Raw genomic sequence first — 12,613 nt, forward strand, 5'->3', positions numbered from 1 at the left:
TCCAACCTCTCGGGATCCAACCTCCTGCCCCTACCCCGATTCTACTAACCCAGGTTCTAAACCATACTTGCGAGAGGCCTACGGTTCAGAAAAGCAGGCCGCCAAAAGAGCTAGTGCCTGTGGACAAGGCGCCAGGTGGTCATGGGAATCAGTTGTTTATTTTTCTCTCTTCTCTAAGTTGACTGAATCCCTTCCCTTTTTGTGCGGTAGAAAAAAAAGACCTTGACACTTCTAGGACAGTGCGGTTCCCTCTGCCCGTTAAAACTACAAATTGTCTGTAGCACGGCCTCCCGGGTTGGGTGCCTTCTCTCCGGGTCCCATCCTCTCCCTTCTCCGCCTAAGATCGTGCTCCTCTTCCAACTTACAAACAGCTGGACAGAGCCACAAGGCCCGGCACAGGTGCTGTGCATCAGAGACACGACATGCGTTTGAATCATGCAGGCCACCTCTTCTGTCAGTAGTCAGAAGGAAGGCATCTTCCGATACCTGCATTTCCTCCCCATCTGCCAGGGGAGGGCCTGAACGGTGGAGCTCTGCTCTCTTTCGGGGAAGGGGACATGGTTGAGGTGGCAGGATGTAAGCGTATGCATGTTCCCTGACTGAAAGAGCAACTATTCAGCTGGACAGTCTCAATTTCTTGCATGCTGCCAACACAAACGAAGATTGTTTTGTCTGCCTTGCTGCACGGTATCCATGGTCACTTATCACCCAAAGTATATCCTGTATGTGTTTGGCTCCTTAAGGGGTTTAAACAGATAACTAAACGTCGGTGTGTGAGTTTTCCGTCCCACATTTGCAAAATGTTTGGCCTCAACACAGAAAGCCACGTGTCTGAATCATCTTTTAAGTTTGGCTATTAATTTGCACCTGGTTCCAATGCCCTTGCCTTCCATCCAGAAGAACTAATGAATCTTTGTTTTCTGTTTCGTTTTAAGAATGGATTGTTTGGGAACGCTAACTTTGCTTTGGGTTCTCTACCTTTTTTTTTTTCTTTCTTTCTTTCTTTCTTTCTTTTTTTTTTTTAATGCAGCTTTTGAAATATTCAGTTGTTTGCCATTACTCACCCCACCCCAACCCCGTGCTTGGAAGTTGATGTTCCTGGTGTTCCGTGATTTCTTATGTGTTTGATTTTGATTGTTGAGCAGTAGTTTCTTGTAGTTTGGGTTTTGTTTCTCTCCTCCAACCACCAGTTCTTTGTTCTACTGGCCAATTCTCACCTTCGTGTTTTCTCGTCCTCCTTTTCCTTCCCCTGGTATAGATCAAAGTGGTCAAAGCGTTCCATAGTTCCCTCCACGAAAGCATTCAGAAACCCAAGAACCAAAACTCCATCCACAACTTCATGACCCACCCTGAATTCGCCATAGATGAGGAGGTGCCACGAACACCACTCCTGGATGAGCATGAGGAGGAAGATCTCGAACAGGCTCCTAAGGCTGGGACTGGGGTGCTCCTGTTGGATGGTGAGGTCACCCCATATGCCAACAAGAACAACAATGCGGTGGACTGCAGCCAAGTGCACATCGTTGCCTCCCATGCGGACAGCCCTCTACACAGCCTGGAGACATCAGTTTGAACTTCATTCTCTGGCTCCCGTCCCCGCTTTCCCCATTTCCTTTCTCATCTGTCCCATCTCTAAGGTGACGATGGGACTTTTCACTGTCATGTCAGCTGCTCCCAAGTATGTGTGAACCCCCACCTGACCATGAAGAGGCAAGAGTACAGACCAACAAGGATTTCAACTTAAACTTGAGTTGGGGTTTGTAGCAGGACCCAGTCAAACCCCAGGCAGGTAATGAATGGTAGAATCTACCCCTTGGGTGTATCAGTTGTCATTTTTAAAGAAATGATGACAATCCTCTTGGCATCTACCCCAACCCAGACTCTTCCCGGTATGTATACATATGTCATCAACTCCTGACTTCTGGATTTTACCCTATGAGTCTGTGCCACTTATAAGTGAGGTTGAGGGTTCAGAGAGAGAAAATATCCCCAAACGAAATGTGTTGAGATAGGAATGGAATGTATAGAATCATCTTATAGAGTGGTTGTTTTTAAAATGACTTTCCCATTTTCAAACCTTACACCTAAAGCCCTCTAGCTCTTTCTGCCCTTCTAGTCAAACCTCCCCAAGGTTCTTTTGGTCTTTTGTGACCATTGTCTTCCTTACTTTCACTCTTTCTTTTTTTTCCCCCTTTTTTTCTTTTTCTTTTTCTTTTCTCTTTTCTTTTTTCTTTTTCTTTTTTCTTTCTTTTTTTTTTTTTTTTTTTTGTCATGATGATTGAGAAATTGGAAAGGACATGGCTGAATTGAGTCAACTTTGGCCATTCTCCCTTCTGGCCCCAGTGGAACCCTTGGTTTAGTCTTAGAGGAGGAAAGGTTTCTCTGCTAATAAGATCCTTTTGAAGCAATTGAGAGCTGGTAAGAATGTGTTTCTGTTGTTGTCAGGTTACCTTCCACTTCTAAACTGCCATCTTGTCAGGTGTGTATCATTTCTAAGTGCCAGGGAGCTCAGCCTTGACCATGAAGCTTTCATATGTTTGGTATGCAATTTTTACCATAAGCCTGATTGTTCTCCTATTCCCAAAGTGGTAGCAAAGGAATTAATTGAGACCGGCCCTGCCTCCTAAGTGGACTTGGATAATGAGGACCAACAGCTGGCAGTTCTAGGACAAGACAGACCATCAAAGCCAACTCTTGTGCAATCCTCCTTGGGTTGACCACTACCGCTTTCAAGGCCTTCTGCCAAGGCTCTTGTAGGACAGGACCTGATTGTTGGGGAAGTGAGTACTGAGAAGCCTTGGGAGAGGCCAAAGGGCCATCCTAACAGGATCAGAGAAACCCTTCGTCCGAGAAAACCAGACACTCTGAGGTTAGGTGCCCAAGTACCAGCTTTGACCTATCCTTCATCTTTCTTGTTCTGCTCTTTCGTGGCCCCTAACTCGTCTGGTCTCTGAACAGGTCCCAACCTTTCTCAAATATTCTGCTTTTGAAAATACACATCCCAAGTGGACTCCAGTGACATTTTGCTGACTTGAAGGAGCAAAAGACCCACCCTGAAAGTCTCTCCTTCCTCTCTCCCTTTCTCCCACATGACCCACTCAAGGCCCTCCCCAGAATGTGCTCGACTGTAAAGCCCTGTGCCTTCTCTCCCCGAACACTGCCCAAAGCATCCCCTTCCTCCCTGCCTCTCAGGAGTTGGGGACTTTGCCAGGAGATTTTTTTTTTTTAAGTGTTCCTTAAAGGGACAAGGTGGAGCCACATTTGCAGGAGCTTCATTTTTATCCCTGCTGATGTGGACATCAGCTCTTCTGTGCAGGGATTATTAGCTCATGTCTACCGGTTCCCATTAAATAAATGAGGCCTGTCCCCCTCTTTCAAGAGTGATGGGAGTAGGGAGTAGGGCTCGAGGCTCTTATGAACTGCCAAATGTCCACTTGTGACGGTAAGGTGGCCTGAACCTGTGCTCTCTGGCCTTCTCTTCTAGATCCCTCCTCCCTTACCCCTTCCATCTGAGCTGTCCGAGGTAGAAAGAGCAAGGAAACAATACCCCCTACCCATCCCCATTCCTACGCAACCCACCAAATCTGATTTGGGTTTTTATAAGGGTCACGTGCTTCAGCAATCTTTTCTCTGTCTTAAATACTCCTGTGGGGACAAAACAGCTCACCCAAGGTGTTAGGTGTGCACATACATATTTATTAAGTACATGGGAAGATTTAGTTCTGTCAAGTCTCTTATTACCTCAGATCAGTTTGAAAAACAGCCAATAACAAACTTTGGAGGCTATTTTACCATTCCTGCTCCCGAAAGACTCTCATGGTGCCTGACAGGTTACTCTTGAGAGCTTGCGTCTACTTGTTTAAGCTCAATGGTTTTTGTGGTTTTCCGTGGTAGGAGAGAAAAAAAAAAAACAAATAGAGAAATATTATGCAAAAAATATAGTTTTCTTTAGATCAGAAACTGATATTTTTGAGTCAGCCATATGTATTTTGTTTAAAGGATTCGAAATTAAGTGCTGTCATGTTACCCTGTGGAAGGAGCATATAACCAGCTGTTTGACATGACAGGTGACTTAGTATATTTGTAATTGGTTTTAAAACCAATGCACCGTACTTCCTTTCTCCAAACAGCCATCTTTATACTTAGGGAAAAAAAATTTGTTGGGTTCTAGACTTTTTTAATATAAATTTTGTTGATATGGAATTGAGTAAGTTTAAGTGTTTATGTGCATATGTTTTTTATATAAGTTTTTTTTCTATTCAGTTTTAGTGATCCAACTGGCAGTGAGTCAATATGGCACAAGTTACTAAAGCTTTCCCCCAATATGGTGCTTTAGATCTGAAAAGGGTCTGATGGGGAGAAGGGGAAATTACTATCCTAGATGAACCTAGAAAAATGGGGCAATAGACTGTGAATGGGAAGGAAAGCATCCAGCAAGAAGGGGTAGCCAGCAGAAAATGAGGGTATGTCCCCCATGGAGATGGGTGCCAGGCTTTTTAGTGACTGGTGAATTAAGATCAGGGGCCTTGGTTGGATTTTGTTTCTTGATGAGTAGCTGGCAGAGCGGTACCCACAACACGAATATCTCTCGGGCTGCAAGGATGCTCTGATTTGGGGGTTGCATTTTTTATGGTTCTTTCACCTCCTGTTGTCCCAGGAGTTTTCCCTTAATGAGTCTTTGTGCAAGGATCTGATTCGGGACTTCCCCTCCCCTAGAAATGTTGTGTGCAATATATTAGACGGGGGATAGATTTCTAAGTGGAAAAAACAAAGGCTGGTTCTAACCCCGGGTGGTAATCTTGGGGCTAGGTCCTTCCCATAGGTGCCCTCTGAAGTGACTCCCCCATCCCTAAAGGTGTTAGACCACCGAGCAATCCTTCTGACACTTGTGGGTTCTTTAGGGTCTAGGTTTCTTCTTCCACTTGAGCGTCAGAGGGGAGAGTTTGCACCGTTATATCTGAGCGTTGACCTCGCTGCCGAAAACCCGGGGGGCGGGGGGGGTGGCAAGCTCGCATGTGTCCTGCAACCTCTAAATGCCTCACCTCCTTTCTTTCCTGCTTTCTTTTGCCTAACGATTGAAGCAGCCTGGGAATACCATCACAAAGTGCACACTTCCTCACTTTCCGTATCTAGGGACCACCCGCTGCAGCGGTGGGGATGAGGCGCTTGTAAATGCCTGCTATTCTGAAGCCATTCCAGCCTTTTCCTCAGAATAGACCAGACGCCCTTCCATTTAGCTCAGTGCCAGTGCTCTGCCTTCCCAGCCCTGCTGTTAGGCCTGCTGTCCCCTTTCCTCTTGACGAGGAGAGACGGAGGGAAGTGAGCTCCCCGTGACCGAACTGGCCTTTGGTTCAGATTTGCTCCCCATATGTATCTATGCCATATGTGAATATGCCATATATATGTGCCAACAAATCTATCTACGTTGTTCTTTTCCGATCAGCACGCAGGTAGGAACTTTGAGTTTCTTCTTCTCTTTTTTTTTTTTTTTTTTTTTTTTTCTTCTTCTTCTTTTTTTCAGTAATTAGTATAACAAGCACTGGTATTTTTGTATAAAAAAGAAAAACAAACAAAACAAAAGATTGACTAGTGTGGTCTGCATGCCGTCAACAAACATGGCGACAGCCAAGCAGCAGTGTGCGCCCCAGTGTGTGTTACCATAATTCGCAGTTCAGCCGAACAGTGCACCCGATCTGTATTTGCGTTCCGATATTATTGAAGCTCTCTGTACAACGTTTTGCATGTATTTATATGGTTCTTAAAGGAAAAAAAAAAATGCCGTAAACCGGCAAATCTGAAATTCAAATACGCTGTCCACTGAGACGGGAAGAAGAGGAGTTTTAAAAGACGGGGGAGAAAAAGGGATATATATATATATTTTTTGGAACCAATAAAGCTTGTTGCTGATGAGAATCAGTACTGCCGTGCACTGAAAATAAAAACCCATGCCCACCTGTAACTGTGCTGTCCTCAATGTGTCTCCGCTGGGGGGGTCGTGTCACCGGGGGTCCGTGGGAAGGGGAACCTGCCACCGTCACATCAGGAACCCCATCCGTGCAAGCCCGGAGCTCAGCTTGTCACTGGACCCTGACATGCTTCTCTGCCAGCACGTCCCTCTGGTGACTCGTGGCCCCGCTTGCCAGGCCCCTGCGCCGAAGTTACGAGCTTTGCTCCCCTTGCTTCAGGCAGAATCCACAGTTGGTGGCGCTGCAAAGCTACAGCTTTTGAGAAAGGAGATTTGGAAGGATTAAGAGTCCGACCTGGCAGTCCTTTCTTTTTTTCTTTGCCTTTATCCCTTTTTTTTTTTTTTTTTTTTTAATGAAATGCCCTTTGGAAAAATTCATTCCCCTGATATTAGCACTTTTTTACCTACCTTGCCCCTGGGGTTCTCCAGTCCCTCCCTTCCCAAGGTTTCTGTTCTGTTCTGCTAATTGTCCCGTTCCTTTGGGTGAGTCTCTAGCATGACTGATTAGGCCCCACGTTTGGGCCAAAACAGCTCCCTGGCAGCTCACTTGGGCTCTGAGCTTCAGTATTTCAGAACTCCTAACTCCCTGCGCCTTTCATCCAGGCGCCCAATCAAGTTCCACAGCTCTCTCTGGAAACATCAAAGGGAGGAAAGGACTTTGTCGGCTCCCCAGGGTCCTTTAGGGAAAGTATGATAGGGAAGGACAGCCCAAACTCTCCTGGCTGTTTGAACAGGCTGCTTCTGAAAGGAGGAGCCAGCCCTGAATGAAGCCGGCTTCTGTAATGAGAAGTCTTGTCCCTACTTCTCTGCCTGTCCCCGGTTGCCCTCCACAGGCACAGGCGCCCTGCCTGTTTCGGGTCTTTAAAACGGGCTAGGGGAGAAAAAAAAAAAACGAGTAGTAACTAACAGGGGGCTAGGCCTTGTCTGATAACAGAAATCATTCGCAAAACAACCTAGTTTCTTTTTTTCCCTTTACAGATTCCCTCCCTATTCATTACCTTTGCTAGAAAGGGATGCAAAACACACAGACATGTATACACACACCTTGAGTCTTTTCTAAGGCTCGGCCCTGTGTCTCCCCTCACTCTCACCTTGTCTCGGCTGGACCTGAGATCTGTGCCTCTGCTGTGCCAAACTGGGTCTTTCTCATTTTCACCTCCTAACCCCAGCGTGTGGTAAGGCCTGGAGAGGCATGAGCTTCAAAGCAGCTCTCTGGCACAGACGAACAACCCCGAGGTATTGTTTTAATAGAGAATAAAACCAGCTCAGCTCCTTGGGCCTGAGTTACTATACAAAAGAAAAAGAGTTTGCTCTTTTCTTCCATTTTTCCCCACCCCCAGTTCTAGAAAAGCACAATTTCTCTGCCTTTATATATGGTTTACGGCCTTATATGTGGTATATGGTCTTTAATAATGGTTTGCAAGCCTTTCTCAGCCACCATATGCTCTCCCTGTGGTCACTGGCTTTGTTGGAAGCTCTCCACCAAGACTCACTGGTCCCCTCCCAGGTACACACACACAGCTGGGCAACCCCCTGACTTGATCTGTGGCAAATCCAAAGATCAGTCACTGGGGACCAGCGAACTCGTTACCAGCCCCTGACCTGGCTCCGTTAGGGCATGGCCTTCATGTTACTGCGGGCCCGAAGGAAGGTGGAAATGGCACGTCCTTTACCGGCAGATAAATCCGGAAACCCGGATGTAAACAAAACACGTCAACATGTTCCTATGTTTGCGGTGCCATTTCTGTTCATTTGTCACCAACATGAACCTAAGCCATGAGCGATAACAACCTGCTAGACCCTTGGACTGTAAGACTTTTCGCCGTGAAAGGGAGTGGCTTCTGCGTCCGGGGCTTGCCCGTATGCTGACGTGGGATTAATCCTTGTCCTCAGAAGACGCACACATAGAAGGGAGTGGCCTCTTCGGAATGGCCTGCCTCTGCCATCTCCTCAGAGGCTGGTGTCAAAACCAGAAGGCCACCGGATGCCTCCAGTGAGAATTTAAGTGGTCCGCATATTGGAAAAGCCAAATTGCCGTCAGAAGCTTGGCTTCTGCTCACACAGTCTGAACAAGGGGAGCCCCATGAACCGTCCGAGTAGTCGGAGCCTTCATACTCAGACCCAGGTGTATCCGTCTCTGCTCTTGGACAGACCTGGTCCCTGAGTTCAGGGTCGGCCAACATTTGGTTTCTCTGATATCCCCTGTAACAGAGGCCGTCCTCTGTTACGTGCACCATCCTCCAGACATGGCACACGCGTTGGGTGATGGTTTTTTTTGCGTGCTGGACCCAGGAACGCTACCGTGAACGACTGATCTGTGTCTTAGAACCCGAGATCCTCATGGCTGGGCCTGATTGAAAGCAAATACACATGAAAACTGACGAAAGAGGAAGTGAGCCCGAGGAAGGCAGGGCTGGGGACCCACAGTTGCCTTCAGCACCTGTGACAGGGAGAACAAATACACCTGTGGTCATCCAAAGCCCTTCGTCTGCGTCAAGAATCCCCACGTCTTCCTGCCGAACCTTTGAACTGAAACTGCTGCTCTTCAGGTAGGAGAGAGAAGGGGTTGGAATCTTGTCTGCTCACCCTCTGGCGGAGAATCTGAAACAGAGAAATTCGAGAGGTGGAGTCGGATCCTGACGTGCGGGCATCCCAGAAGGCAAGAGACTGGCGCCCCACACTCCGCTGCTTGAGGGGCTTGATTCTCCACCTCAACAAGGGGACAGTTGAGCTACATCAATGATTTTCAGGTTACCCTTTGAAGATCCGAAAGGGATTCCTCAGAGATAATTCAGAGCCCACAGGTGTTCAACACAAGTACCCTTTTTTTTTTTTTAAGGTATTTGGCTTCTAGGTCAGTGGTAGTTTTAAAAAATTGCCCTAAGTGGGGGAGGGGGGAGGGCACCTGGGTGGCTCAGTCGGTTAAGCGTCTGACTCCAGCTCAGGTCACGGTCTCGCCGTCCATGAGTTCAAGCCCCACGTCAGGCTCTGTGCTGACAGCTCGGAGCCTGGAGCCTGCTTCGGATTCTGTGTCTCCCTCTCTCTCTCTGCACCGCCCCCCCACCCATGGTCTGTCTCGCCCTGTCTCTCACAAATAAATAAATGTTAAAAAAATATTGTTTAGGGGCACCTGGGTGGCGCAGTCGGTTAAGCGTCCGACTTCGACTCAGGTCACGATCTCGCGCTCCGTGAGTTCGAGTCCCGCGTCAGGCTCTGGGCTGATGGCTCGGAGCCTGGAGCCTGTTTCCGATTCTGTGTCTCCCTCTCTCTCTGCCCCTCCCCCGTTCATGCTCTGTCTCTCTCTGTCCCAAAAATAAATAAAAAAAGTTGAAAAAAAAAATTTTTTTTTTTTAAATATTGTTTAAAAAAATTGCCCCAAGGGTACTGTGGACCAGTCCTCTCTGAGGCCCCCCACTAGCACACTGAAACGATCCAAACACAGGGGACACAAGTTTTGTGTGATTAAACACACCAGCAAGCCTAATTTGCATGCTGTCTTCATTGGCTCCCGTTACAGTTACCAACATCAACACACATGCATTAGAGTAAAACTTACTGATTGTGGTCCATCCTGCTGAGATTGTGACCTCGCTGATTCACCCTTGGAGTTTGTTGTGGAAACAGCAGTAGTCTGGGGATGCAGAGATCTAACCCAGCGGAATGGCATAAAGTTACAAGCTGTCTCTTTGAAGCCACGGTGGCGAGGGCCGGCCGGGGAATGGGAAGGCCTAGGATATAACCCTGACTCTGCTACTAATTTGTTGCGTGACCTGAGGGTCTCCTCAACTCCGACACTCTTTCCATGTTCAGGCCAGTGTCAAAAATTGCTATTAATAGCCATTGGAGAAGGCCTAAGAGGCATTTCTGTTTCATTGCTTGATCTCCCCTGGAATGGAGCATTATCGTGCGTGCATTGGACGTTGGTGCATACCGGGACGTGCACGGGCAGGCTTCACCCGGGGCTCAGCCACTTATACCTACAACAAAGACAAATTGCTCCGCAGCCCTTAAAGTACAGGAAATCTGTTTCTTTTCTTAATTAAATAAAGCCTAGCACCAAACTAGCTAAGATCGGCAAGAGGCCTTTCTTTTTTATTTTTTTAATTTTTTTTTTCAACGTTTTTTTATTTTTATTTTTGGGACAGAGAGAGACAGAGCATGAACGGGGGAGGGGCAGAGAGAGAGGGAGACACAGAATCGGAAGCAGGCTCCAGGCTCCGAGCCATCAGCCCAGAGCCTGACGCGGGGCTCGAACTCACGGACCGCGAGATTGTGACCTGGCTGAAGTCGGACGCTTAACCGACTGCGCCACCCAGGCGCCCCAGAGGCCTTTCATTTTTTTAATGGTCTCATCTCCTCCCCAGCCTTGGACGCTGGTCCGCTCATTCATTCAACAAGCACACACTGTGCCAGGCACCGTTGTAGGCACCGGGGATACGACAGGGAAGGAAACAAAGTCCCTGCTCTCTGAATTTTGTCTCACAGAGGGGAGACAAAGAAGCAAATGCATAGCACGTCACATGGTGACAAGGACCAGGGAGGAGGGTGAAGTGTAAGGGAAATGGGGAGCGCATGGGGCATGAGGGTGGCCCTTCTGTGGAGTGGACGTTTGTGAAGATGTGAAGGCAGTCAGAGAGTGAGTTAGGGCGATACGAGGAGGAAAGAGATTCCTGGCAAAGGGCCCAGCAAGTGCAAAGGCCCTGACGCAGGAGATCGTGATGTGTTTGAGGACACACAAGGAAGGCAAGAGTTAGAACTGAGTGGCTGAGGGGGAGTGGAGGAGAGAAGTGCAGGCAGGAGCTGGGAGCAGGGCAGAGCCTGGAGGCCAGCCTAAGGTTGGCGTCCAGGAAGTGGGAAACCATCGGAAGGTTTGAACTGAGGACGGCAATGATGATCTTACAGTTCAAGGGGATCACGCCAGCTGTCGTGAGGCTGCAGTCTAGAACAAGGCAGATCTGGCCAGCTCGCGTGCCACCGGCGGGCCCAGCCTAATACTGAGGCACACGGGTAAATCCCAGCCCTCCGTCCCGCTGTTGTCCTAGGACACACAGAAGAGTGAAAAGAAAATGCTTGTTCAAAAACAATTGAGACCTATCGTTTGCCACCCTAGTTCATTCGCGCCCTGGTTAGTGAAGTGATCGAAATGACATTCTCCTCCCTCACGCAAGGAGGGAACAAAGGAGACCATCTTGACTTGTGCCCTCCCTGTCCCAGCCTCCCACTCCCATCACCCCTCTGGCTGCCTGGTCCCCGGGGGCGGGCCTCCTCTGAGCCCTGCTGAGGAGTTGCCTCCTTCCTGCCCGGGGCCCCGGGGGGGTCAGAACCTCTCTGTGTGGGCTGCCTGGGGCTGAGGGGAGACTTGGGGTGGTCAGCAGACATTTGCTCATCAGAGATAACACCTCACAGTTATCTCTGCTTCGTGGCTCTGCAGCCGCTAGGGCTCCAGGGGAGGCTACCAAACACAGAACTCCAGAGGGACCAAGAAGGCAGACGTCTGCCCGCCAGACTTAAGGAGAGTGCTCTCTTGCCCATCACCAAGCCACCTCTTCCAGGAAGGCCTAGCCTCACTGGGGGACAACCCTCTTCCTTCCAAATTCTCCTCTCTCTCCTCAAGGGCCTTGGGCAGAGCGGGGGGCGGGGGAGCAGAGAACTATTTCCATACTTTCTAAATCTATTTATCCTAACCCTGCTCTCTCTCAAGTTTAACTTAAAAGGAAAGTATTTGCTGCCTTTGTTCTGGGTTTCAGACTTGCCTGGACTGGAGAAGGCCTCCAGCGCAGAAACAAGCGAACAGGAGGGGGGGGTGGTTAAGGCTCCAGCGGCACCCTGCTGTGGTTGTGGTTGCTGCGGCCCCCAAACCTTCCCAAACAAAGCCTGGCTGGAGTTGTCTTTCACACAGGGCAACGTGGGCTTGTGTGTGTTTGTTTGTGTGTTTGTTTGGTTTTGTTTTGGGCCCAGAAATACAAAAGCTACTGTGGGGCGCCTGGGTGGCTCAGTTGGTCGAGCGCCCCACTCTGGCTCAGGTCATGATCTCACAGTTCGCGAGTTCAAGCCCTGCCTGGGGCTCTCTGCAGCCAGCATGGGGCCAGCTTCAAATCCTGTCTCTGGCTCTCTGCCCCTCCCCCCACCCCGGCTCAAAAAATAAGCATTAAAAAAAGAAGAAGAGGAAAAAGAAATACAAACGCCACTGTTAACCCCTTTCTAGGGCAAAGGAGACCCAACACGGGAGCTGGGTCCCCCTTCCTTCAAGGGGCAACGAGGACAGTGAAGGGCTTGCCTCTTTCTTTTGGCTGGATGAGCACACGGCGGGAGAAAATGCTGGACACCGATTTCTTTCCCAATATCTCACCCCGTTACACACTTAGGTCATAAACTCACAGCAACAATAAGCACCTGAGAGAACTTCTCAGAGGACCCACCGCATTCTGATGATGGTCAGGCACCGTGCCAAATGCCAGAGATGCAATAAATAAAACAACGTCCCTGCCCTGAAGGGGTTCAAAGGCTACTCGAGGAGACAGACATTTGAACAACTAATCCCAACAATCGAGGGCCGGTGCCATGGGAACGCAGAAGAGCAAACCCAGGTCCAGAAGGGGAAGTCTTCACAGAGGTGGTGACAAGACATATTGTTTTAAAAAATAACTC

At 48.7% G+C, this 12,613-nt stretch overlaps 2 protein-coding genes across 6 annotated transcripts in view; one reads left to right on the forward strand and one right to left on the reverse strand.

The window, feature by feature from the left end:
- The window catches only part of ATP2B4 (ATPase plasma membrane Ca2+ transporting 4), a 51,507-nt gene extending 45,997 nt beyond the window's left edge, over positions 1–5,510 (forward strand). For 3 of the 5 annotated variants that reach the window (XM_049634414.1, XM_049634410.1, XM_049634411.1), the window contains one exon: positions 1,259–5,510. In XM_049634414.1, coding sequence (XP_049490371.1) covers positions 1,259–1,573 — 315 coding nt within the window. In that variant the 3' untranslated portion in view covers positions 1,574–5,510. The remainder of the gene's footprint in view (positions 1–1,258) is intronic. The other 2 variants (XM_049634412.1, XM_049634413.1) reach the window with 1 other exon arrangement.
- ETNK2 (ethanolamine kinase 2) overlaps positions 1–12,613 on the reverse strand; it is a 407,034-nt gene that overhangs the window by 81,893 nt on the left and 312,528 nt on the right. The window lies entirely within an intron of this gene.

The sequence above is a fragment of the Panthera uncia genome, chromosome F1 (genome assembly GCF_023721935.1).
Source record: "Panthera uncia isolate 11264 chromosome F1, Puncia_PCG_1.0, whole genome shotgun sequence".
NCBI lineage: Eukaryota > Metazoa > Chordata > Mammalia > Carnivora > Felidae > Panthera > Panthera uncia.